At 43.4% G+C, this 26,652-nt stretch overlaps 1 protein-coding gene across 1 annotated transcript in view; it reads right to left on the reverse strand.

The window, feature by feature from the left end:
- LOC126132440 (lutropin-choriogonadotropic hormone receptor) overlaps positions 1 to 26,652 on the reverse strand; it is a gene marked incomplete at its 3' end in the record, with an annotated part of 796,081 nt that overhangs the window by 272,408 nt on the left and 497,021 nt on the right. Inside the window, 1 exon segment of the mRNA XM_049915180.1 lies at positions 18,117 to 18,182. Coding sequence (XP_049771137.1) covers positions 18,117 to 18,182 — 66 coding nt within the window.

The raw sequence follows: 26,652 nt of genomic DNA on the forward strand, positions 1-26,652 counted from the left end.
TTAGTCACCAACTGTAGAAACCAAAAATTCCTAGGGAGACACGTCGAGAAAATTCGGGAAATTAGAGCTAATACAGAGACTTACCGACACTCATTCTTCCCACGCGCCATTCGGGAGTGAAACAGGGAGGAGCAGCATGTTCTGAACGAGTTGCTTTTTTTTTTTTCTTTACCCAGCCATTTATTCCTTGTTAGTATACAGGTAACTGTTTTGCCACAGCTGAAGAAAGTATGAAAACTGCCGTTCAGTCGGCTTACCATTAACAGTATTAGATACGAGTAATAATCAGTATATTTCATTAGCTACCTGGTTGGCAGCAGATGAGTTGCATAGAGAGTCATCTAGCTGAAGTTTTAGTGGTCGCTAGAGAAATGGAACTGTCGTACAATGCTTGACTGGCCACAGTCCACCAGATCTGCTGAGTCCTAACGTGTGTTAGGTTATCTATAGTCAGAAAGTTATGTTTTTTTTTCCAGATGATAACTGAAGTCTTCGACTCTCAAGTAATACAATCTTTCCAAAGGTCTACAGAATTCAATGCGTCTTTACGAATATAGGTAGAACAACCCATATAACAAATTACGTATTGAAAATTGCAAGCAATATTTTAACTTCAGGTCATTTCGTCAGGAACATAGACCAAACACTTTACTATAACGATTAATGTTGGGGCAACAATGACGTAGTGTCGGAGTTCATGTTGGGCAAGGAAAGAAAAAGACGGGCATTGTTCTTACTGAAGGAATCATCCTGCAGTTTCACCATGAGCCATTTAGGGAAACCTCGGAGGACCTAAACATTAATGGATGGAGGCTAGGTTTGAACGACGGTCGTCCTAACTGCGTTCGCCTCCGTGTCTGAGTGGTCAGCACAGTTGACTGCCTTGCAGAGTTCCCGCGTTCGATTCCCGGTATTGCCAGAGACTTCATCTTTGTGGGAGGACTGGTACGGAATGCAGTAAGCCTCGTAAGGCCAACTGAGGAGTTACTCGACCCATCAGAAGCAGTTCCAATGTCAAGAACTTCGACGAAGACCGCGAGAACGGTGTGCTGACCACATGCCTCTCCATGCCGCATCAGACAACGCCATTGGCATAGATGACGCGGCGGTCGGTCCGATCCGATTGGTCCGCCTATGAACAGAACGCGGATCCTCCTGATGGCGAGTAATGTCCTCTCGTGTGTTCTCCATACCACGTATCGCTTTTGACACAGTATTTACTTACCGTTTTTGACACAATATTTCGACAATGTAACGAGTTGTCATTTTCATTACTGCATTATCAAAATACGCTGACCAGTCAGAACGTTATGACCACTTGTCTAACAGCCGGTATGTCCACCTTTGGCAAGGATACCAGCGGTGACGTGTCATGGCATGGAAGCAACGCGGCATTGTTAGTTCGCTGGAGGGCGTTGGCACCACACCTGCACACACATATCGCCTAATTACCGTAAATTACGGGGAGGGGGTGGCGATGAGGACTGACGCCACGTTCAATTACATTCCAGATGTATTCGATCGAGTTGGGGGATCAGCACATCAATCGGAACTCGCTACTGTGTTCCTCGAACCACTCCATCACACTCCTGGCATTATGACATGGTGCATTATCTTGCTGAAAAATGCCACTGCCGTCGGGAAACATGATTGTCATGAACGGGGGGAATGCGGTCTGCAACCAGTGTGCGATACTCCTTGGCCGTCACGGTGCCTTGCACGAGTTCCTCTGGGCCCATTGATGCCCACGTAAATGTTCCCCAGAGCATAATGGAGCTGCTGCCATGTTTTCTCCGTCTGGCAGTACAGGCGTAAAGGAGAAGTTTCCCTTGAAGACGACGGATTCGCGCTTTCCCCTCGGCATGATGAATGAGATATGGGGATTCTTCAGACCACGCAGTGCTCCGCCACTGTGCTGATGTCCAGTGCCGATGGTCACGTGCCCATTTCAGTCGTATTTGCCCATTTGTCGTGGTGTATACAGAGAAGTTGCAGCATTAGAAAATCGCAGCGAAATGCAGGAAGATCTGCAGCGGACAGGCACTTGGTGCAGGGAGTGGCAACTGACCCTTAACATAGACAAATGAAATGTATTGCGAATACATAGAAAGAAGGATCCTTTATTGTATGATTATATGATAGCGGAACAAACACTGGTAGCAGTTACTTTTGTAAAATATCTGGGAGTATGCGAGAGGAACGATTTGAAGTGGAATGATCATATAAAATTAATTGTTGGTAAGACGGGTACCAGGTTGAGATTCATTGGGAGAGTCCTTAGAAAATGTAGTCCGTAAACAAAGGAGGTGGCTTACAAAACACTTGTTCGACCTATACTTGAGTATTTCTCATCAGTGTGGGATCCGTATCAGGTCGGGTTGACAGAGGAGATAGAGAAGATCCAAAGAAGAACGGCGCGTTTCATCACAGGGTTATTTGGTAAGCGTGATAGTGTTACGGAGATGTTTAGCAAACTCAAGTGGCAGACTCTGCAAGAGAGGCGCTCTGCATCGCGGTGTAGCTTGCTGTCCAGGTTTCGAGAGGGTGCGTTTCTGGATGAGGTATCGAATATATTGCTTCCCCCTACTTATAGCTCCCGAGGAGATCATGAGTGTAAAATCAGAGAGATTCGAGCGCGCATGGAGGCTTCCCAGCAGTCGTTCTTCCCGCGAACCATACGCGACAGGAACAGGAAAGGGAGGTAATGACAGTGGCACGTAAAGTGCCCTCCGCCACGCACCGTTGGGTGGCTTGCGGAGTATAAATGTACACTCCTGGAAATTGAAATAAGAACACCGTGAATTCATTGTCCCAGGAAGGGCAAACTTTATTGACACATTCCTGGGGTCAGATACATCACATGATCACACTGACAGAACCACAGGCACATAGACACAGGCAACAGAGCATGCACAATGTCGGCACTAGTACAGTGTATATCCACCTTTCGCAGCAATGCAGGCTGCTATTCTCCCATGGAGACGATCGTAGAGATGCTGGATGTAGTCCTGTGGAACGGCTTGCCATGCCATTTCAACCTGGCGCCTCAGTTGGACCAGCGTTCGTGCTGAACGTGCAGACCGCGTGAGACGACGCTTCATCCAGTCCCAAACATGCTCAATGGGGGACAGATCCGGAGATCTTGCTGGCCAGGGTAGTTGACTTACACCTTCTAGAGCACGTTGGGTGGCACGGGATACATGCGGACGTGCATTGTCCTGTTGGAACAGCAAGTTCCCTTGCCGGTCTAGGAATGGTAGAACGATGGGTTCGATGACGGTTTGGATGTACCGTGCACTATTCAGTGTCCCCTCGACGATCACCAGTGGTGTACGGCCAGTGTGTTCCTCGGTCGTATGCAGTCCTGATTGTGGCGCTCACCTGCACGGCGCCAAACACGCATACGACCATCATTGGCACCAAGGCAGAAGCGACTCTCATCGCTGAAGACGACACGTCTCCATTCGTCCCTCCATTCACGCCTGTCGCGACACCACTGGAGGCGGGCTGCACGATGTTGGGGCGTGAGCGGAAGATGGCCTAACGGTGTGCGGGACCGTAGCACAGCTTCATGGAGACGGTTGCGAATGGTCCTCGCCGATACCCCAGGAGCAACAGTGTCCCTAATTTGCTGGGAAGTGGCGGTGCGGTCCCCTACGGCACTGCGTAGGATCCTACGGTCTTGGCGTGCATCCGTGCGTCGCTGCTGTCCGGTCCCAGGTCGACGGGCACGTGCACCTTCCGCCGACCACTGGCGACAACATCGATGTACTGTGGAGACCTCACGCCCCACGTGTTGAGCAATTCGGCGGTAAGTCCACCTGGCCTCCCGCATGCCCACTATACGCCCTCGCTCAAAGTCCGTCAACTGCACATACGGTTCACGTCCACGCTGTCGCGGCATGCTACCAGTGTTAAAGACTGCGGTGGAGCTCCGTATGCCACGGCAAACTGGCTGACACTGACGGCGGCGGTGCACAAATGCTGCGCAGCTAGCGCCATTCGACGGCCAACACCGCGGTTCCTGGTGTGTCCGCTGTGCCGTGCGTGTGATCATTGCTTGTACAGCCCTCTCGCAGTGTCCGGAGCAAGTATGGTGGGTCTGACACACCGGTGTCAAAGTGTTCTTTTTTCCATTTCCAGGAGTGTATTATTTACAAGTCAATATGTCGCTGCGTGCAACAGCATTCTGAATGGAAGGTAACCTGATGACTTAAATTTCTTTTTCCTTTATAATATTTATAGGCAGTTTCACTACTACGAATCACTTGAATGTCATGAACAGACAATCTTTTCAAGCTTTTTCAGCTCTCCAGAGGTGTGTACCATATGAATTTGTATGTCTGTGTCTTCTCTTCCCTTGCGTTTTGCCACATCCAAAAAGTAAACAAATTTTTATAAATTAATAAATAAATAAAATCAGTGTTTAATGACGGTTCCAAATTTCGTCCCCCGGGACGAAAATACAAACTGCACGGGGGACGAAGTAACGAACATTACCAGATTTATTTTATTGGCCGCTACAGCAGCATAGGCCAATCACTTGACTATAGCGCTTTTACCAGAAACTACAACACACGACTGAAATAATACCAGTATTTGAATACAAATCAGTGCTTACACTAGGTATTGCTGGCTGTTAATTTGACTACTACAGCAACTCACCTCAGCATAAAAAATGAATTCCTTCGTACATGCAGGCTACACGTGCTCCACTCAACAAAGTCAACAATACAACGGAGAGATGTCACCCATGAACATGCACCTAAACATTAGTCACCAACTGTAGAAACCAAAAATTCCTAGGGAGACACGTCGAGAAAATTCGGGAAATTAGAGCTAATACAGAGACTTACCGACACTCATTCTTCCCACGCGCCATTCGGGAGTGAAACAGGGAGGAGCAGCATGTTCTGAACGAGTTGCTTTTTTTTTTTTCTTTACCCAGCCATTTATTCCTTGTTAGTATACAGGTAACTGTTTTGCCACAGCTGAAGAAAGTATGAAAACTGCCGTTCAGTCGGCTTACCATTAACAGTATTAGATACGAGTAATAATCAGTATATTTCATTAGCTACCTGGTTGGCAGCAGATGAGTTGCATAGAGAGTCATCTAGCTGAAGTTTTAGTGGTCGCTAGAGAAATGGAACTGTCGTACAATGCTTGACTGGCCACAGTCCACCAGATCTGCTGAGTCCTAACGTGTGTTAGGTTATCTATAGTCAGAAAGTTATGTTTTTTTTTCCAGATGATAACTGAAGTCTTCGACTCTCAAGTAATACAATCTTTCCAAAGGTCTACAGAATTCAATGCGTCTTTACGAATATAGGTAGAACAACCCATATAACAAATTACGTATTGAAAATTGCAAGCAATATTTTAACTTCAGGTCATTTCGTCAGGAACATAGACCAAACACTTTACTATAACGATTAATGTTGGGGCAACAATGACGTAGTGTCGGAGTTCATGTTGGGCAAGGAAAGAAAAAGACGGGCATTGTTCTTACTGAAGGAATCATCCTGCAGTTTCACCATGAGCCATTTAGGGAAACCTCGGAGGACCTAAACATTAATGGATGGAGGCTAGGTTTGAACGACGGTCGTCCTAACTGCGTTCGCCTCCGTGTCTGAGTGGTCAGCACAGTTGACTGCCTTGCAGAGTTCCCGCGTTCGATTCCCGGTATTGCCAGAGACTTCATCTTTGTGGGAGGACTGGTACGGAATGCAGTAAGCCTCGTAAGGCCAACTGAGGAGTTACTCGACCCATCAGAAGCAGTTCCAATGTCAAGAACTTCGACAAAGACCGCGAGAACGGTGTGCTGACCACATGCCTCTCCATGCCGCATCAGACAACGCCATTGGCATAGATGACGCGGCGGTCGGTCCGATCCGATTGGTCCGCCTATGAACAGAACGCGGATCCTCCTGATGGCGAGTAATGTCCTCTCGTGTGTTCTCCATACCACGTATCGCTTTTGACACAGTATTTACTTACCGTTTTTGACACAATATTTCGACAATGTAACGAGTTGTCATTTTCATTACTGCATTATCAAAATACGCTGACCAGTCAGAACGTTATGACCACTTGTCTAACAGCCGGTATGTCCACCTTTGGCAAGGATACCAGCGGTGACGTGTCATGGCATGGAAGCAACGCGGCATTGTTAGTTCGCTGGAGGGCGTTGGCACCACACCTGCACACACATATCGCCTAATTACCGTAAATTACGGGGAGGGGGTGGCGATGAGGACTGACGCCACGTTCAATTACATTCCAGATGTATTCGATCGAGTTGGGGGATCAGCACATCAATCGGAACTCGCTACTGTGTTCCTCGAACCACTCCATCACACTCCTGGCATTATGACATGGTGCATTATCTTGCTGAAAAATGCCACTGCCGTCGGGAAACATGATTGTCATGAACGGGGGGAATGCGGTCTGCAACCAGTGTGCGATACTCCTTGGCCGTCACGGTGCCTTGCACGAGTTCCTCTGGGCCCATTGATGCCCACGTAAATGTTCCCCAGAGCATAATGGAGCTGCTGCCATGTTTTCTCCGTCTGGCAGTACAGGCGTAAAGGAGAAGTTTCCCTTGAAGACGACGGATTCGCGCTTTCCCCTCGGCATGATGAATGAGATATGGGGATTCTTCAGACCACGCAGTGCTCCGCCACTGTGCTGATGTCCAGTGCCGATGGTCACGTGCCCATTTCAGTCGTATTTGCCCATTTGTCGTGGTGTATACAGAGAAGTTGCAGCATTAGAAAATCGCAGCGAAATGCAGGAAGATCTGCAGCGGACAGGCACTTGGTGCAGGGAGTGGCAACTGACCCTTAACATAGACAAATGAAATGTATTGCGAATACATAGAAAGAAGGATCCTTTATTGTATGATTATATGATAGCGGAACAAACACTGGTAGCAGTTACTTTTGTAAAATATCTGGGAGTATGCGAGAGGAACGATTTGAAGTGGAATGATCATATAAAATTAATTGTTGGTAAGACGGGTACCAGGTTGAGATTCATTGGGAGAGTCCTTAGAAAATGTAGTCCGTAAACAAAGGAGGTGGCTTACAAAACACTTGTTCGACCTATACTTGAGTATTTCTCATCAGTGTGGGATCCGTATCAGGTCGGGTTGACAGAGGAGATAGAGAAGATCCAAAGAAGAACGGCGCGTTTCATCACAGGGTTATTTGGTAAGCGTGATAGTGTTACGGAGATGTTTAGCAAACTCAAGTGGCAGACTCTGCAAGAGAGGCGCTCTGCATCGCGGTGTAGCTTGCTGTCCAGGTTTCGAGAGGGTGCGTTTCTGGATGAGGTATCGAATATATTGCTTCCCCCTACTTATAGCTCCCGAGGAGATCATGAGTGTATAATCAGAGAGATTCGAGCGCGCATGGAGGCTTCCCAGCAGTCGTTCTTCCCGCGAACCATACGCGACAGGAACAGGAAAGGGAGGTAATGACAGTGGCACGTAAAGTGCCCTCCGCCACGCACCGTTGGGTGGCTTGCGGAGTATAAATGTACACTCCTGGAAATTGAAATAAGAACACCGTGAATTCATTGTCCCAGGAAGGGCAAACTTTATTGACACATTCCTGGGGTCAGATACATCACATGATCACACTGACAGAACCACAGGCACATAGACACAGGCAACAGAGCATGCACAATGTCGGCACTAGTACAGTGTATATCCACCTTTCGCAGCAATGCAGGCTGCTATTCTCCCATGGAGACGATCGTAGAGATGCTGGATGTAGTCCTGTGTAACGGCTTGCCATGCCATTTCTACCTGGCGCCTCAGTTGGACCAGCGTTCGTGCTGGACGTGCAGACCGCGTGAGACGACGCTTCATCCAGTCCCAAACATGCTCAATGGGGGACAGATCCGGAGATCTTGCTGGCCAGGGTAGTTGACTTACACCTTCTAGAGCACGTTGGGTGGCACGGGATACATGCGGACGTGCATTGTCCTGTTGGAACAGCAAGTTCCCTTGCCGGTCTAGGAATGGTAGAACGATGGGTTCGATGACGGTTTGGATGTACCGTGCACTATTCAGTGTCCCCTCGACGATCACCAGTGGTGTACGGCCAGTGTAGGAGATCGCTCCCCACACCATGATGCCGGGTGTTGGCCCTGTGTGCCTCGGTCGTATGCAGTCCTGATTGTGGTGCTCACCTGCACGGCGCCAAACACGCATACGACCATCATTGGCACCAAGGCTGAAGCGACTCTCATCGCTGAAGACGACACGTCTCCATTCGTCCCTCCATTCACGCCTGTCGCGACACCACTGGAGGCGGGCTGCACGATGTTGGGGCGTGAGCGGAAGACGGCCTAACGGTGTGCGGGACCGTAGCCCAGCTTCATGGAGACGGTTGCGAATGGTCCTCGCCGATACCCCAGGAGCAACAGTGTCCCTAATTTGCTGGGAAGTGGCGGTGCGGTCCCCTACGGCACTGTGTAGGATCCTACGGTCTTGGCGTGCATCCGTGCGTCGCTGCGGTCCGGTCCCAGGTCGACGGGCAGTTGCACCTTCCGCCGACCACTGGCGACAACATCGATGTACTGTGGAGACCTCACGCCCCACGTGTTGAGCAATTCGGCGGTACGTCCACCCGGCCTCCCGCATGCCCACTATACGCCCTCGCTCAAAGTCCGTCAACTGCACATACGGTTCACGTCCACGCTGTCGCGGCATGCTACCAGTGTTAAAGACTGCGATGGAGCTCCGTATGCCACGGCAAACTGGCTGACACTGACGGCGGCGGTGCACAAATGCTGCGCAGCTAGCGCCATTCGACGGCCAACACCGCGGTTCCTGGTGTGTCCGCTGTGCCGTGCGTGTGATCATTGCTTGTACAGCCCTCTCGCAGTGTCCGGAGCAAGTATGGTGGGTCTGACACACCGGTGTCAATGTGTTCTTTTTTCCATTTCCAGGAGTGTAGATATTAACAATGGCACATCCATGGGTCGTCGACTGCGGAGACCCATCGCTAGGAATGTTCGGTGGACTGTGTTTCCAGACACACATGTACTCTGCCCAGTATTAAAGTCTGATGTTAGTTCCGCCACAGTTCGCCACCTGTCCATTTTTAGCAGTCGGCCACGCCTTCCAAGTCCGACATATGTAATGAGGGACGGCCACGCAACCTCATAGCGTCTGGAAATTGTTTCACCTTGGTTTCTTCAAGTATTGAAGCCATTCACTACAGCACTCCTCGAATATCCGAAAAGTCGTGCAGTTTCCACAATGCTCGTGTCAAGCTTCCGGACCAGCACAATTTGCCCTCGGTCAGACTCACATAGATCGCGACCCTTCCCCATTCTACACACGGACACCATGGTCATTAATAGTACCTGCACCGTGCGTGCGTCTGACTAGGAGTCACTTCTGTCCAGGTGACGGTGCTATCGCCTGGACAGGTTTACATCGATAGTAGGTCATAGTGTTATGGCTGGTGAGTGTTTTTGTTTGTATGTGATCTAATACATAGTCATATAATATTAACAACCAAGTAAGTTTCTCAAGATTAGAGAATTAGTATAATTAATCTAAAAAAAAAAAGAAAATCTCATCCATAATGTATTACAGGTGTATTTCAGTGCTTTAGTATTGTGTCAATGCGGGTTGACATTCACTTAACGGGAAAATATAAAGACGGCACTGTGCCAGATAGAGTGTATTATCATCTTGCTACAGTTAGAAGATCCAGTTGACGTTCTTTTCGTTTTTTGCCAATTAAATTTGGGTTTTTAAACACCTCCTTCTCCAAAACGCAATGTATATCTTGCTTCTGTTACCCACACATATTTCGGCAGTTATATTTTATTTTCTGTGGGTCTCTATTTTTGTAAAAAAATATTATACAGTGTTCATGGTTGGTTTTCTATCTTCAGCCTAAAAGCTATAACAAATACCTTTTTGGTTCTGACTGCTCACCTGAAACTAAATTAATTGTGTAAGTGAATTTGTACAGGTCAGATTGCTTTTATACCTTCTATAGCGTAACATCATGTCGTCTACAAAGTAGTCGAAAATATTTGCCTAGAGAGATATTAATTATGAAATGCTTTTTCCGAGAGCGGTAGTGGTCTACGTCCTGTTTTACATCTTTTGTCCTATTATACAACTTTGGTATGCTTTGTTTGTAATCGCATGCACTTTTTTCACACCTTTTACACTCAGCTCGTACCACACGTTCTTGTACACAAAGCAAATTTTGGGAGAAAACATACATCATCGTACTCATCGAGAGATGCGATATTACTGTAGCCACTCACTTGATCATCGTTTACTTTTTATTTTTTTGTGTGTGTGTGCGCGTGCGTGCTTGTGTGTGTGTGTGTGTGTGTGTGTGTGTGTGTGTGTGTGTGTGTGTGTGTGTGTGTGTGTGTGTGTCTTTATGCAATGCACTGAGTGTTGCACACATAGTTTCGTTTCATAGTGCTGTTTGTTTGTTCAAACCTCTCTTTCCTCGTATTGGTGCTTTTTGTATGTGGTAGTTCCCTGTATTATGAATTTTTTGGTGGGGACTATTGCTTTCTTTGAGACCTAGAGATCAGGAGAACAGTTTCAATATCATATCTTTGGTGATATTGCTCTATGAGATGATCTGCTACAGTGGAGTGTGTACTGTCACTTTTTAGGGCTCTGGGGTGCTCAGAATGTATTCAAGTTTCCTCAAGGTTTGGAGTTAGATTAGTTTGAAAGTAATTAGATTAGCATGAACTAAAAGTTAACTGATATTAAAGCTGTTGTGGACTGGCAAGACAGCCAATCCACTAGGAGGAAGCCGAAAGGCACGCGTTTAAGCTCACGCAGGCTGTCGTGAGGTCTGGAACAGGACAAGGAATTTATAGTAGCAAAAATAGTACGTAGCTGCTGGAATACTTAACTTTAATCCATAATTGGTGAACATCGCGCTTGACGGTACATGTTTTACAGCATCAATAGTAACTGGTATTGGCGCCTTGCTAGGTCGTAGCAAATGACGTAGCTGAAGGCTATGCTAACTATCGTCTCGGCAAATGAGAGCGTAATTTGTCAGTGAACCATCGCTAGCAAAGTCGGCTGTAAAACTGGGGCGAGTGCTAGGAAGTCTCTCTAGACCTGCCGTGTGGCGGCGCTCGGTCTGCAATCACTGATAGTGGCGACACGCGGGTCCGACGTATACTAACGGACCGCGGCCGATTTAAAGGCTACCACCTAGCAAGTGTGGTGTCTGGCGGTGACACCACAAAAGCTTTGTTAAATTTGTCATCAAAGGCGGTGTAAATGTTGAGTTGTTTCTGTATTGTGTTGTTTGAGTGGTACGATAATTGAAGCCCTTGATTCTTCATTACGTTCCCCCTTACGTGAATTTTCCTGTTGCTGTATGTTAGTACGTGTCATGTAGTGTCACTTTCAAAATGTTCCGCTTTCCCTGTACTCCCCGTTTTTGACACGTGCTGGTATTCCTTGCTCTTTGTTGTGCCTGGTAACTTTTTTATTTTGCTGGTTAGTTTTTTTGTTTGTGAATTGCACCCATTCTCTCAGGCTATTTGGTGTAAATTGTTTACTTCCTGTGTACAGCTGAGTTTACATAATGGTGTTCTGTTAGGCCTGTGAAGCATGCATTTAAGACTTGAATATTTGTGCATCAGTGGGCGATTGGACTGGTTGTGAATGGTTCTACGTGTGGTAGTGGGTTTCCTGTATATTATAAAGCTATATTTGTTGTTCATTCTGTGTATCATGATGTCTAGGAACTGAAGTTCCGCGTCTACTGCTGTCCAGATAGTCAATTCCATTTTAGATTTTGCGTCAATGGCTTTTATAATTAGTATCATCTGTAGTGGGACACCACTAATCACATTCTTCACAGGCACAAGCAGCATGGTGAGTATAGATCGCCAGTGGAGACTGTTAATTGACGGGTAGAGTTCAGCAGGTGGCGATGTGGTGGAAGTAACCGCAAATTACAGCTGGCAAGTAATTGGCTGTTAGCACCATCTGCACTTTTAATCAGTACAATTTAAATTTAAACTGTTTTTAATTGATTGCAAATTAAGCTAAATTGAAAGCAGGATTTACTTCGTATCGATCGAATGGAATGTAAAATTTAGTGTAACGTTCTCAAAGGAGATACTTAGACAATACTTAACAGTTGATAGAAGTGACATCGATATTAAAATATAGTTAAAATGATTAATAATTATGCTGAGAAAATTTATAACTATAAAATAATAACAAAAACAATAACAATAATTAATTGACGTAACAAAAATGAGGAGGTTATATGAGGTAACACTCAAATTAGTTTCAGAAAATTAACAGTGATATAATATACCTAAAATGAAATGCATTTCACCCACTTTCAACAAGCTTAGAAATGGTTTTTGAAAAACACAGATGTGTTATTAAGTCAGGACAAATGGAAGAGGACGAATGTAAGAAACGGCAAGGTCCAAGCTAGTTTACTGATTGATCGAAACATAATATGTGAATACGACGTGTGCACATATATACGCCTTATTCAAGGAAAACATTGATGTTCAAAGGCGCAAAACAGAGTTTTTTCGTATATTGGCACAGGAGAATTTCCTCAGATTTAAAATCGAGCTTTTTCTGAAAGATAAATAGAAACTTATCGACTAAAATGCAAATGTATCGTAACTACGGCCTCCCGTCGGGTAGACAGTTTGCCGGGTGCAAGTCTTTCGACTTGACGCCACTTCGACGATTTGCGCCTCGTTGGGGATGAAATGATGATGATTAGGACAACACAACACCCCGTCCCTGAGCAGAGAAAATCTCCGACCCAGCCGGGAATCGAACCCGGGCCATTAGAATTGACATTCTGTCGCGCTGACCACTCAGATCCCGAGGGCACTTCTCCACTGCCATCCATTCATATGAAGTTTCAGTGGTGACTTATAACTTTGGTCTCAGCAACTGGACAGGAAAAGTCCTCTTAAGAAACCAAAGTGCGTCGAAATTACTTAGTGAAAGACTGACCATCTCACACAGAGTAGCGGGCTAGCAGACACTGAATGGGAGCATAAAAAATTGGAACATCTACATCTACATTTATACTCCGCAAGCCACCCAACGGTGTGTGGCGGAGGGCACTTTACGTGCCACTGTCATTATCTCCCTTTCCTGTTCCAGTCGCGTATGGTTCGCGGGAAGAACGACTGTCTGAAAGCCTCTGTGCGCGCTCTAATCTCTCTAATTTTACATTCGTGATCTCCTCGGGAGGTATAAGTAGGGGGAAGCAATATATTCGATACCTCATCCAGAAACGCACCCTCTCGAAACCTGGCGAGCAAGCTACACCGCGATGCAGAGCGCCTCTCTTGCAGAGTCTGCCACTTGAGTTTGTTAAACATCTCCGTAACGCTATCACGGTTACCAAATAACCCTGTGACGAAACGCGCCGCTCTTCTTTGGATCTTCTCTATCTCCTCCGTCAACCCGATCTGGTACGGATCCCACACTGATGAGCAATACTCAAGTATAGGTCGAACGAGTGTTTTGTAAGCCACCTCCTTTGTTGATGGACTATATGGACTATATTTTCAATACAGCGTTTCACGATCGAACAAAGAAACAAACTGATGGGGAATATCCGTGCGAGCCCAGACAGTGGCACGTCAGTATGTAATCATCGAACAGCTGGTTGACGCACGCAGATTTTTATGCGGAACACAGAGAAATAAGACACGATAGTGGGTCTAGGAACTATCGGAAGTGATCGTGAGCACTAGATCGTACCTGCAGGAAATGTGGGGATCACAAGCAAACCATACATTACATATGTATGTCAACCATTTGCACCCACAAAGTGATTGTGTCGCGCGCCGTCCCAGTGGGTATATCGGACACTGGTGTGATCCCAAAGCAAGCTAACCCAGAACTTCATCTTTCGCTCTGTTGATAACTGAAGAAGGCAACGGTGCTGTACACATGGAGACAGTATTGTCGATTTGTCGGAGAACGTAGTTAACGTAACCGTTATGGCCATCAGTAGCATGTAAATTCAGTGATTCAACAAATAATAATAATAATAATTAATAACAATAATAATGGAGTAAGAAAGGTAGATATGGCGTGCGGTCTGTGGCAGTAGTGGAAATAAAGAACGCAAAAGGAACAGGTGAGATTCAAGATTGTATGAATAGTAGCAGAGATAGGAAGATAGCAGCTGCAAAAATACTTTCAAAGAGACGGCTGGAGAAATAAGTTCAAGTGGTTCAAATGGCTCTGAGCACTATGGTACTTAACTTCTGAGGTCATCAGTCCCCTAGAACTTAGAAATATTTAAACCTAACTAACCTAAGGACATCACACACATCCATGCCCGAGGCAGGATTCGAACCTGCGACCGTAGCGGTCACGCGGTTCCGGAATGAAGCGCCTAGAACCGTACGGCCACACCGGCCGGCGGAGAAATAAGTGATGAGCAGACAAGGAAAATGTAGTGAGGGACGGTGTCAAACTTTTTCTCGTCCATTTGACTGTTAGAAAAGGCTTCTTTGACATTATAGTGCCGACGGTGCTGCTGTCTTCATAAATGTAGCAAGACGCTGGCATAAGTAAATTGCAGAAATAATAGTGCCAGAGGCAAATGTCTTTGTTTTACGATAAGATACAAGCAGGACACCAAATTTGATCTTGGATTGCAACATTTTCATGATACTCTCAAGAAATGAATAAGGGTATTATAGCATTGCCTCAGGTAGAAAAAAAAAATCCAGAGACTTAAGAATGGAGAAGCGTTATCTGCGCTATCAGAATTACAAACATTATTATCTGTGTTCTTTTGTAGAGGAAGAATGAGTGTTTCTTTGTTTCATTGTCTTATCGATTCTGCTGTTCTCGTTGACGGACGTTAATTGTTAACGATCTGTAACTGATACAATTATTTTTAGTAGAAATATAATTGAGATTAATAATTGTAGTGCGTGTTTTTGTCAGTAGCGAGTACCTATCCTGTATATGATTCAGTGCGTAGTAATTAAATGTTGCCCTGGCCATTTTTGTGTAGGCTCATTATTGTAGCGACGCCATTAATTATAAATTGTATAAGTTCTTCTAACAGTCACATAATACTAAACGTATAAAAAGAATAATCTTAATAATCTGAAAACGGCGTCTTTTATTAATAACGATATCAATGAATGCTTACGCTGCCATTGCACATAGGTAGCTATTTTGGAGCATCCAGCCCCACAGAAAAAATAACTAAGCATTGTTGTATTATCGCGTAATATTAAGAAAGGATCTTTAATCCATCGTGAGTAGGACTGATGTCTTCACGTTGGGATATTTATGCTGTTGTTGGTGATAGTACCCTGAGAAAAATTAGCTGTGGCTTTTAACAGACATAAAATAGAAAAGATTAATTAATTCTGTTTTTCAAAACCATTTCATACAATAAGAATGTTGTATGAAGTGTCCAATTAAAAATTTAATTATACATTACGCGATAATATCTATTTCATAAAGCATGCTGTACATCTACATTTATACAGTCATAAGCCACCTTGTGGTATGTGACGGAGGACAAATCGAGTGCCACGATCATTTCAGCCTCTTCTGTTCCATTAGTGAATGATGCATCGCCGGGGTCACACCCGGTAAGCGTTCACATGACATCAAAGTTTTGAGTTTTCCATCACGCTCATAAAAGTGTGAAGAAGTTAGTTGTTGCTGGAATCTGTTGGAGAGTGCGCTATCTCGGAATTCAAACAGTAAAGTAAGACTATGGCTCTCTCGTAATGCCTACCTCTGAGGTTCGAGAAAAAATCTCGCGACCATCTAGCATTTACTAAATTAATCCTTGACGAAAATCGTCTCTATCGACCCTACTCAAGGAAGGTTTGAACCGAGTGTTAGGGAAGCTATCTCCGCACCGACCGCAGCGCCGCGCTGTGACCTTTTTGAGAAGCACCAAGCCGACGAAGAGTCTCCAGTTAATCACATTTGAACGTTAGCCTCTGTGCTAAAACTCACTACACCCCGGTGACTTCTGTCAACAAAACTATAATACAGCTTAGTATTGCCATTTGCGTACAGGTTCTCTACCGACTGAACGCTCCAGTGTCTGTCAAGTTACGGAGAGACAATGGTGGAAGGAAAGTTCTGAGGGCGAGTCAAGACACGTGTTTGGCTAGCTCCGTCGGTGCCGGCAAAGTGGTTCAGAGTGTTCGGTAAGGATTCTGGCCAAAGTCTGTAATGAAAAAGCCGAGTAAAGTTTCTCATTGCCAGAATCTGAAAGACGTCGAGAGATATCTGCACACAACCATTGACGAAAAAAACATAACAGAAAGAGTTCGAAAAAACGAAAGAAAAAATTGGTAGAGCAATTTCTCGTAAAGGCAAATTCAAGTCTCGGTCCGACACACGGTTGTGATATGCCAGGAAGTTTTAGTTTTACGAGGTTGTTCCGTTTCAAAAATGCTGTCGGCCTTACCACCTACAAAGCCTCAGTCTGAATAAATGAAAAGCTTTATTGCAGTGGCATCTGAAACTCATTTCATTTATCTCCACAGTGGCTATAGGAGCTATCAACTCGTACCGTAATTTCGATATTTTTGCATATAAAAGAAACTTCCTGCTTCAGTGTCTGTCCACAAAGTCAGTGATGTTGAAACAAGTTATTACCATTTTTCAGTTCAAGATAGTAGATTTTTTGTGTGCCGATTGTGTAACGTCGTCGACACTACCCGTCGAATAACGTTCAAAATCTACCAAAGGGGTAGTTGAAAAGAGACACATTCTGTAAAATTAATAAATCCTCAAACTGAAGTAGTGATGGAAATAATTTGGATATATATCGTACTATTACTGGAGGAGAGACATACGTATTTTTGATTTACTTAAGCTGTATCAAATATAGAGGCTGAATCAAAAGTAACTGTACACACTTTGTGGTGAAATATACGGATAAAAATAAGAATAAAATGTTAAATAAATTTTTATCTGATACTGCTTTAGTTCCGTGTTGTGATGCATAATGTCATTTGTGGTAGACATTACATCATTGGCTAGTATAGGCTTTGTTGCGTGTTGTCTGCGTGTTCGTCTGTGTATCGACCAATATTGCTTTGTCGACGGTGCCCCTGTACATTTCAGTCGGCAAGAAAGTATCTTGAAGTTGCTAATCTTGATAAGTGGACGGGTCCTGCAGGATCAGTTGCTTGGTCCTCCGCCGAATCTCCGGATCTCAACACGTGGGCTTCTACCTTTGGGGTCGTCTCAAGGAGCTGGTGCATGGTGTGAACGTAGCCCAACTACAGCAGCTAATTGAGAATAGCTCTGCAAGTGTGCAGAATGAGATGAATGGAGCCTCTAACATTCAGAGAGTGGTAAGAAGTCGAGGACGTCACCGTCTTCATCTATTTTGACATCATTTTGAACATATCCTGGGATAAAGCTACAGTACATAGCTGAGTTGAATTTCGGGTTCCTTCGTATCGTTGCTTTCGGAGAAGAATTAACTTCGCGTTGTATGTGTTGCATTTGTGATCCCCGCTCTACTACATAACTCTGAACTCTGAAACGAAGCAATTTAAGATAAAACTTTATTTAAAGTTTTACTCTTATTTTGATGCATATATAACCCCCAACAAGTGTGTACAGCTACTTCGGGATCACTTTGTATAATTTGACATAGAGACAGGTCGCAACTAGTGTGAGTAGTACAATATTATTATGCATTAATCTATGCCAAGATCACTATGTTTCTCTTATCCGTCACATGTAGCGTAAGAGCGTGAAAGGGTGATCAGAACCAGCAGTCACCATGCGAACTTTTATTCTGCAAATAACTACAAGGTCTGTAACGTTAGCGGCATTATAGGAGACTTTTGCAATCAGCTTTAATTTAACTTTCTATCTCTCTGTCCTATACGTCCGATATTTGTTATTTTTTGTTGTGGAATGTATACTTAAGATATTATGTGACTAGATTTACTTGTATAACATGGCAATCGACGAGAAGATTATAAAACTACTTCTCGGAACAAAATACGTTCACCTGAGCGCGAGCTATGCTGGTAGCTCGTAACAACAATAAACTTCAGTAGTCGTAGACGTTAATAGTACTTACAATTGCGCTGTCTCCACTGAAACAGAATTTGGCTGCAGGTCACCAATCTTGTTGCTCTCCAGGTCTCTGAAAACAAACAGTAACGTTGCACTTAAAATACAAATAAACGTCACAAGTCAGAAAATTCATTTTCACAGTTACTATGAAATGCATATGGTATTAAGAAGGAATTGGTAAGGAAATTACTTTTCAAGTTCTTTTTAGTTCTGTGCGTTAAACGTATGCTATTAAATTAACCAATACGACGTTAAGCGTAAACACTTACTGCGCCATGAGCAACACGGCAATAAAAATTGACACAAACTCAGCCTCCAATAACAATTCGCTTGAATAAGACCTACTCAGATAAGCTTGCAGTTCGTACATGAGGTACGAGGTCCTATACTTTATAAAGTATTTCTCATATCTCGATATGCTATTGGAAACAAATATGAGCACCAGCGTCTCATCAACACGGGAGTACGTGATTAAAGTGCGTCCAGTTTGTTACTAGTAAAAGAATAGGTATCGACAAGTAAAGCACCTTTAGCAATAAAACACTGCGTTCATAATGGACTGGGGATGTTTCCTTTTACAGATAATGAAATACAACAAAGAAATGTCTATATAACGGCAATCAATATCGCTACGCCTCATCTTTACCCATATTGTTTAACAAAAATAACATTAGTAATTAGATTAATGCAAAAATTGAAATAATGTTCTAATGTTACAGCAAAAAAAAATTAATATCTTAAAGTAACAAGTCGTTGTCAGTAATGTGTTGCAGTTTCGTTGATATCCCTTTCTAACATTCTAAACCTGAGACGCGACAGTTGCCATCTTTCGCTTGCAAAAACTGTAAAATATTGTTGCCTTTGGATGTATAGTAACATACATTTTGGCGCACCATAGCAGCTTACAGCAACTGTTACTCTCCTTATACATAGTAGGTACAGTTTCGATATGGAAGTAGAAATGCATAAACACCATTCAGTGCTGTTACTGAAGTCAGTATTTAACCACCAGGGCAAGATGACGTTTAGATGCACGTGAAACATTTCACAAGTACATGCCACAAATGCAGTTCATAATGCAAAATACGGCGCAGTCCTTCTGCTAAAATTGATATGACCATCGTAACACATTGTGGACGTAACTGTAGAGTGACTGAAACTGGAAATTTGTGTTCGATTGGTGTACTACAATTCGCTACATTTAGCTAAATTGTGAGCTGGTGCTCTTTTACTATTGGTTTCAGCAGCTCACAATTCATGTAGTTCATGACATTTCAACATTAAAACACGCTCCATAGCGTAAAATCAACGGTAAAATCTCCATGTTTCCTTACACAAGAAACGGCAGAATTAGCAGGGTAGCGGCATGAAGAGATTCCCTTGTGTTTGCAATAGTCGTGCAGGCACTTACTTGGAATAATGATACTTTCACGAACTGGGTTATAGCCTACCAAATATTGAAACAGGTGGTATTAGACATTGAGCAACATCCCTGCGAAACGGGTTTGGAGCAATAAAGCGGCCTAAGACTTATGGAAATTATACTGCTGGTCTGTAACTTTCAGAAACAATAAAGATACTGAAACTTCATGGCATATTTAAATTGTGTGCCAGACCGGGTCTGAAACCTGAAACCTTCTAGTTTCGCCGCCAAATGCGCTATCCACTGAGACAGCCGGACAGGACTCATAGCCCGTCCCCTCAATTTCAATTCTGCTGGAGACGGCTGTCACACCTTATGGACTGTACCCCATTGCGGCTGGCTAACAGCTTTGGGACGGGTAAAGAGAAAGATAGATAGATAGATAGAGAGAGAGAGAGAGAGAGAGAGAGAGAGAGAGAGAAAGAGAGAGAGACAGAGAGAACTCTAAAATACCAACTGGCGCCACTGAGAGCTCTACACCAGGGCTTGTACTCGTGGCTATAAAAGCTCTTTTTATTATTGCACAGGTCGTCGGACCCTATCTGTACTTTTAAACCATTCTTAAATTGGCACCTATACGAAACCTTTACAGAAAAAGTGAACACGTGAGTTCCACATAACTCGTAAGATGAATAGACCGACCTGAATATTTCACAAGGTCATGAGCAGTTTCTTTCCTTCGTACGAGAACGGTAGCGCCTGACCAATAATCCACCTCTAGCCATCCTTGTATCAACGGGATGTTAAATTCTTATTTTCTTGTGCCTCGCCTCATACTACTTTTTATTTCAAAATTTTATTCAACAAATTATAACATTTAACACAATTATATCATAGTGACAGGAAAGCAGATTCAGTTTACAGATAACTGTGTACATTGTAACATATTCACACTTCAGTCTTCTGTACGGAAATGGTGTAAGTACGCTTCTACTAGTTATGCAGCTTCTTTGTCTACTAGCCCAGTACTCTATGTATGACAAGGAGAGATTCTTACACTTTGCTTCTGTTATTATTCAGAAAGAGTAACTTCCAACTTGTTTCTGATTTCGTGTTCTGATAACACCATAATATCTTCAGTTCTCATTAAAGTACGTCGGGGAATCTGTGATAAGGTTTCTATTCATAATTGTGAAATGTACCATATTTGCTTTCAGCCAATTTGTTGAGTTAGTTTTGGTGGTTTAAAACGCCTATATCTCAATGTTGTATTAATATATTCTTCGTATTGCCGCTAACTTATTTTGAGTCCATAACCTGTTCAAGTTTTCTCCACATACAAATTTGTGTGTCATGTTGTCTGCCTAATTACATGCTTGAAATTGATTAGTACAAGCCTAATCTATTTTATTTAGCTCTTCATGTGTTTCAATTATCTCACTGATTAACTTCTACCAAGAGACATTCACAACACTGATAATGATTATAGTGTAGATTATTGCAAGTATTGTCCAGTTAACATGCGGACATTCTATTTGATTTTAGTGTCTTTATAAGCTGAGTGTAAATTGTTCTGTTTAAAATATATTTCATTGTAATGTAGTGCCAGGTGGTCATTTTTCTCTGCCGCGGGGGTATTGGCGCTTTCTAGGGCGCCTTGCCACGGTTCGCGCCGTTCACCCCGTCGGAGGTTCGAGTCCTCCCTCGGGCATGGGTGTGTGTGTCGTCCTTAGCGTAAGTTAGTTTAAGTTAGATTAAGTAGTGTGTAAGCCTAGGGACCGATGACCTCAGCAGTTTGTCCCATAGGAAGTTACCACAAATTTCCAATTTTTTCCATTTTTCTCTGAAACTGTCACCCAACAAATTTCAGGATATTTTAGCTCATTTCCCTGGAACGACTAGTCGAACACTCACGCTACATAATAATTGCAATCAAGATTCAGCACCGCGAGTGACTGCTGCTCTTACTGATTTCCCTTCATATATCTTTTTAGTGCAGCGAAGGAACTACACAGTTGGAAGCCTGCGAGATGGTTAGCAAAAGATAAGAATTATTTTAGGAGTAGTCGGCTGTCATTAAAGTGTCCAGAATCGGAGGTGAAGCCACAGCTTCAGGTAGACAGACATACATTCAGCTCACTCACGCCATGCTCCGTGTGGGACGTGGGACGGCCTCTTTCTGCTGAAAAGATAGTATTGACCATAGACACCGTTTAGCAAGATAAGAGATATCTAGCTAGGTGTCGCTTCCAATAGTTCAGCATGTGAATCTTCTTCATCTCAGAGGAGACGCCACGAAATCCTGCATTCTGGTTGGATTTTACCGTTATTTTTCTCAGAGCGTGCAGTTTCTCGACTATGCCTACACTCCAGCCTTCTCAAAGGTTCTTTTCAAAATTGTTCCATGTAGTGGGAGATATTTACTGTCTTCCTCCCCGCCTCAAAGCACTATTAATGGGAAGTAGCAAAAATCTGATTGTTCAACTTCTTTGAATTTTTCTAGACGGAGCTCGCAATGTATGCCACAACTGGCCGGAAAATTCGTGCTTTGGCGAAAAGTGCAAAGTTACAGAGCGTCCAAAAAGAGAACATTTCACTTCAGGTTTTTGTACGGTAATGACTTCAGACTAGGCTACGGAAGAGTAATGACGGAGGCTGCTGGACAACAGATGAAGTGAGCGTTGCGGTCGCGAAGAGAGATGTTCCCACTTTAGTCCTGAGGACGGAAAGAGAGTTGAACTCTGGGTGCCCAGCCGTTACTGCCACTGCCTTATACATTACGCTGAGAGTACGGTAAGTTGCGCCATGGTTGCGATCGGCCGTTTCGTAGAGACGCGATATTAGTTCATTCCGTTCAAAAGCCAGTTATTCCGTTCTAATACATCGCAGCCAGATAGTCTGCTTTCAGTATGCGCTTTGGTCGCCTCATTCGTGTTCAATACTACTTTTCTGCGTTCTTCCTGTAGTTTACTAACCATGCTTACAATGACTGGTCGTATTCCTGTATTTCAATAGGTAACTCATGTGTTTCACTTTGCAACTGTAAATCTGTTTATAATAGTGACCGCTTGTTTCTAGTGTACGAGGGTCATTTGTAAAGTAAGAACAGATACGGCATTGTGACCGCGCATCCAGTCACGTGACGTCCTTTCACGATCGGCCACTCCTGGCCAGTCTCTCACTACGCCGCCATTACGTTTCACGTCTCTGCCGGTGTTGGTTGTATGGTTATACTGCTTAATTTGTCGCCATGTCAATCAGTAATCCCGCCGATTGTGAAGTGCGCTCGGTTGTTCGGTTCTTAAATACAAAACAAGTTCGTCCTGCTGAAATTCACCGGCAGCTCGTTGAAGTTGATGTTGCAGGTGTAATGAACGATGAAAATGTGCGTAAATGGTGTAGGCTGTTTAATAAAGGAAGAACATAAGTTCATGGCGAAGAACGATACGGACGGTTTATTATCATGAATGAAGGCTTGACACAAAAAGTTGATGAGGCAATTCGCCAGCACAGGCGCTTCACTATTGACGAGCTGCATAAGAAATTCCGACAAGTTTCAAGGTCAGTAGTTTATCACATTGTTACTGACAAACTTCACTACAAAAAATGTGTACGAGATAGGCGCCAAAAATTTTGACAGAAGAACCACAAAACAAAGCGAACTGCACATTCTTTGTCCGTTTTGGAGCACTATCACAAGGATGGTGACGAGATTTTGAGTCACATTGTGATCTGTGACGAAACTACACGCCAGAGAATAAACGTCAGTCCAGCCAGTGGCGCCATTCAGACTCCCCGCTGAAACCACGGAAATTCAAACAAGACCACGGAAAATCGTGACCATGGTTTTTTGGGACAAGAAAGTCAGTTTTCTGTTAGACGTTTTGCCAAGAGGAATGACAATAAATGCTGAGAGGTACTATGAAATATTATTAAAGCTTAAGGGCGCTACTGAAAATAATTCACCATACAGCCCTAACTGAGCACCATCATACTTCCATCTGTTTCAAAAACTGAAGGAATTTATTGGTAAAAAGCGCTTGGAAGATAATGGTATGTGGAAAGAAACTCTTAGTGACTGGTTTGAAATTTGGACGGTAGAGTTCTTTGATGCTGGGATCCGAAAACTTGTGCCATGACTTGACAAATTTTTAAATGTTCATGGCGACTATGTTGGAAAGTTAAAAAAAGTGCATATTGTAGTTTGTATACACTTAAAGTTCAATTACAAATCATTTCTTATATTAAAAATGACCCTCGTAGATTAGATGGCTCCTAGTCTCATTAATATGTCTATGTGTGTGGTGTGATACCCATACTGTCACGATTGACTGGGTAACCCCCATTGCCTATTATTCAATAAGACGTTTTCGTTTCACAGTGTTAATATTTCCTTTAATTAATTTGCGCGAGCGCATGGGGTGCTTCCCTTCTCTGTAGGTCACCAGAGATTGGGGTTTAGCATCATAGAGGTATGCAAAACAGCACAGCCGACACCCCACACTAGGTGTGAAGGACTGTATGTAGTTTAGTTTACAGTGTATGTGATTTTACAGAACTTACGTGGTGACTATGATTGCAGAACTTTATTAAGTGGGTTATTTGGAAAGTCCGCTTTTACTTTAGACATCCTGCTTATCAACAGTGCAGTTGTTTTGTTTATTATATCACTTAGACTTAGTCACTCTCTTTCCATGGACGATAGCGTGGTTTGTATTTTTACTCTGAGTATGTTCCCTTTCTAGAGATGGTTCAAATGGCTGTAAGCACTATGGGACTTAACATCTATGGTCATCAGTCCCCTAGAACTTAGAACTACTTAAACCTAACTAACCTAAGGACATCACACACATCCATGCCTGAGGCAGGATTCGAACCTGCGATCGTAGCAGCAGCGCGGTTCCGGACTGAAGCGTGTAGAATCGCTCGGCCACAGTGGCCGGCCCTTTCTAGAGAAATCGTCCCAAAGCTGACATGGCGTTTTTTACTGCTGAGACTGTTATTGAAAGTATCTGAACGACGTACCACACTTCCGTCGGATTTAAGACTTTTTTTGTTTTGTCTGTGATATTTAGTTCCCTGTGAAAGAGATGTATTTTGCTCGGAGATTGGCACAATGGTGCATCGGGATGATGCTGTTGTTTGGGAGGAACAGTGTTCCCATTCAGATCCCAATATTTTTATCTCCGAGGAAGTACAGAGAAGCCTGATTCTGGCAGCAGGTTCGTCGTCTTCTTTTGGTTTATTTGTTCTCCAGATGGCTTATTGTAAGTTTCCATTGCTTCATATAGGGTACTTCGTTAAGTTCACCACTTGTTAGTAGTGAGCCCTGTATGATCTGAATGCGCTGCTGAAACGATATTTCGGTTCGTGTCCAACACAGGTAATATTTTGTCTATCACTCTTAGTAGGCGTTCGGGAGTGAATACCAAACGGCACACAGACATTGGGAGATCTTTGCTAACCGCACGTTCTGTTTTAATAGGTTTGAATAGCTCACGTAATTGTTTGGAGTAAGTCGTGACCAATTCTTTCAAAACAGTTGCCACACTAAAGCGAAAGTAAGATTGCGTGATTCTTGTGGAGTGACTCGGTGGTAGATTAATTAGCGTCCCAATTTAAGAACGAAATCTCTTGAAAAGCGGTTGTGTAATCTGTAGATTAATGTAGTGCTGAAAAATTCACTGCCTATATACATATTTTGTTGAAATTAAAGTCTTACTTGTTTCCCATACGTATGGTTGGTCTATAAACAATAATTTAAAAAGTACAATGTAACGTACTAGACAATGGATGACTCCATAGAGAAAGCTCGTTTCACTGCTATCATTTCAACTACTAGTTGTCGAGAGATACACGTTTACCTATCAGCCGTCCCACATGTTAACGAATCAGATGAACTAATCTAGCATGCAGCGCAATGTGCAAACGACCTGTGCTTGCATAATATGTAACATCGAAATACCGAAATAAGCTTTCACCGCGAAGTACTTCGCCCGTCGGGTAAGTAGCACTATCAGTGAACTTAGCTAATTTTACGTTAGTCATTAATTTGCTGCAGTTTTTCAGGTAGGTGCTTACTTCACGTAACCAGCAGTAACACTAATCGAATTTGTCTTACTTTTCTCTATATTTCTAGTTGCACATATAACTTGAGTTAATACTGTTACATTATAAAAAAGTAAGACTTTTAAGGATTACCGCATATAAAATGATGCAGAATAATAGGAAACGAATCATTTTGATGTCAGTTGTTCGTAAAGAACACCTAAATATAACGATATTTTCACAAAACTACGTAATATGAAGCGCTTACAGTAGGAAGACCTTCACTGTTACGTTCAAAGTGTGAACGTACAAGCTGTGGCGAGAGATTAAGAGGGGCAGTTTCCCGCCGCAGAGCACGTGGCTGGCGGTTGCTACGGGGCCGTGGCGAGCGGCTAGCGTTTACGCGGCCTTGGAAAAACCCGAGCGCTTGGTAGGGGCGCGTATGGCCGTTTTCGCGCCTGGAGGAATTTATATTTCAGAGAAAAATTGATAAAAACAGAACTAAGAGTGGCAAGAGGTGCGAGTTGGCACTCATGGACAGAAAAATGTTTACAGTTAAATTATCGAGACGCTTCACAAAAATATTTAATAGTTTAAAAGTTATTGTTGTCTTTAAAATTGTAAATTTATGAAAGTTCAAAAGCTAATATCTTGGCAATGCTTTGGCCGATTAATATGAGCAAAGTGTTTACGGATGAGGCTAGTAGAGCTGCATCGCTGCAACCAGCAATCATAGCTGATCTAGCATAGTGTGTCCCATTTTTGAATGAGAGGTCGGAATATGGGATTCGACTGAGAGAAACTGTGTTTATGGTAATAAATAAATTTAAAAAGACGAAACTAGTGGCAGCATTCTAAAGTTTAAAGAGATAGATGAGTAATTAAGATTGTATTTTTATTTGTTTATTTATGTTTAGTATCAAAATCCGGGGGAAGTAAAATCAGGCCACAAGAACATTATTTGTGAAAAAAACTGTAGCAGATACAGAAAATTAAACCTTAAATTGTTATTTTCCGGAAATTTTCCATATGCTTCAATGTATCATATGTGTTTTGTGTATAGTTTTAGAATATTCATAATTCTTTTTGTCAGACATTGTTTTGAGTTAGGCATTTCGAGGGTGCATAG

The sequence above is a fragment of the Schistocerca cancellata genome, chromosome 1 (assembly GCF_023864275.1).
Source record: "Schistocerca cancellata isolate TAMUIC-IGC-003103 chromosome 1, iqSchCanc2.1, whole genome shotgun sequence".
In the NCBI taxonomy this organism is placed as follows: domain Eukaryota; kingdom Metazoa; phylum Arthropoda; class Insecta; order Orthoptera; family Acrididae; genus Schistocerca; species Schistocerca cancellata.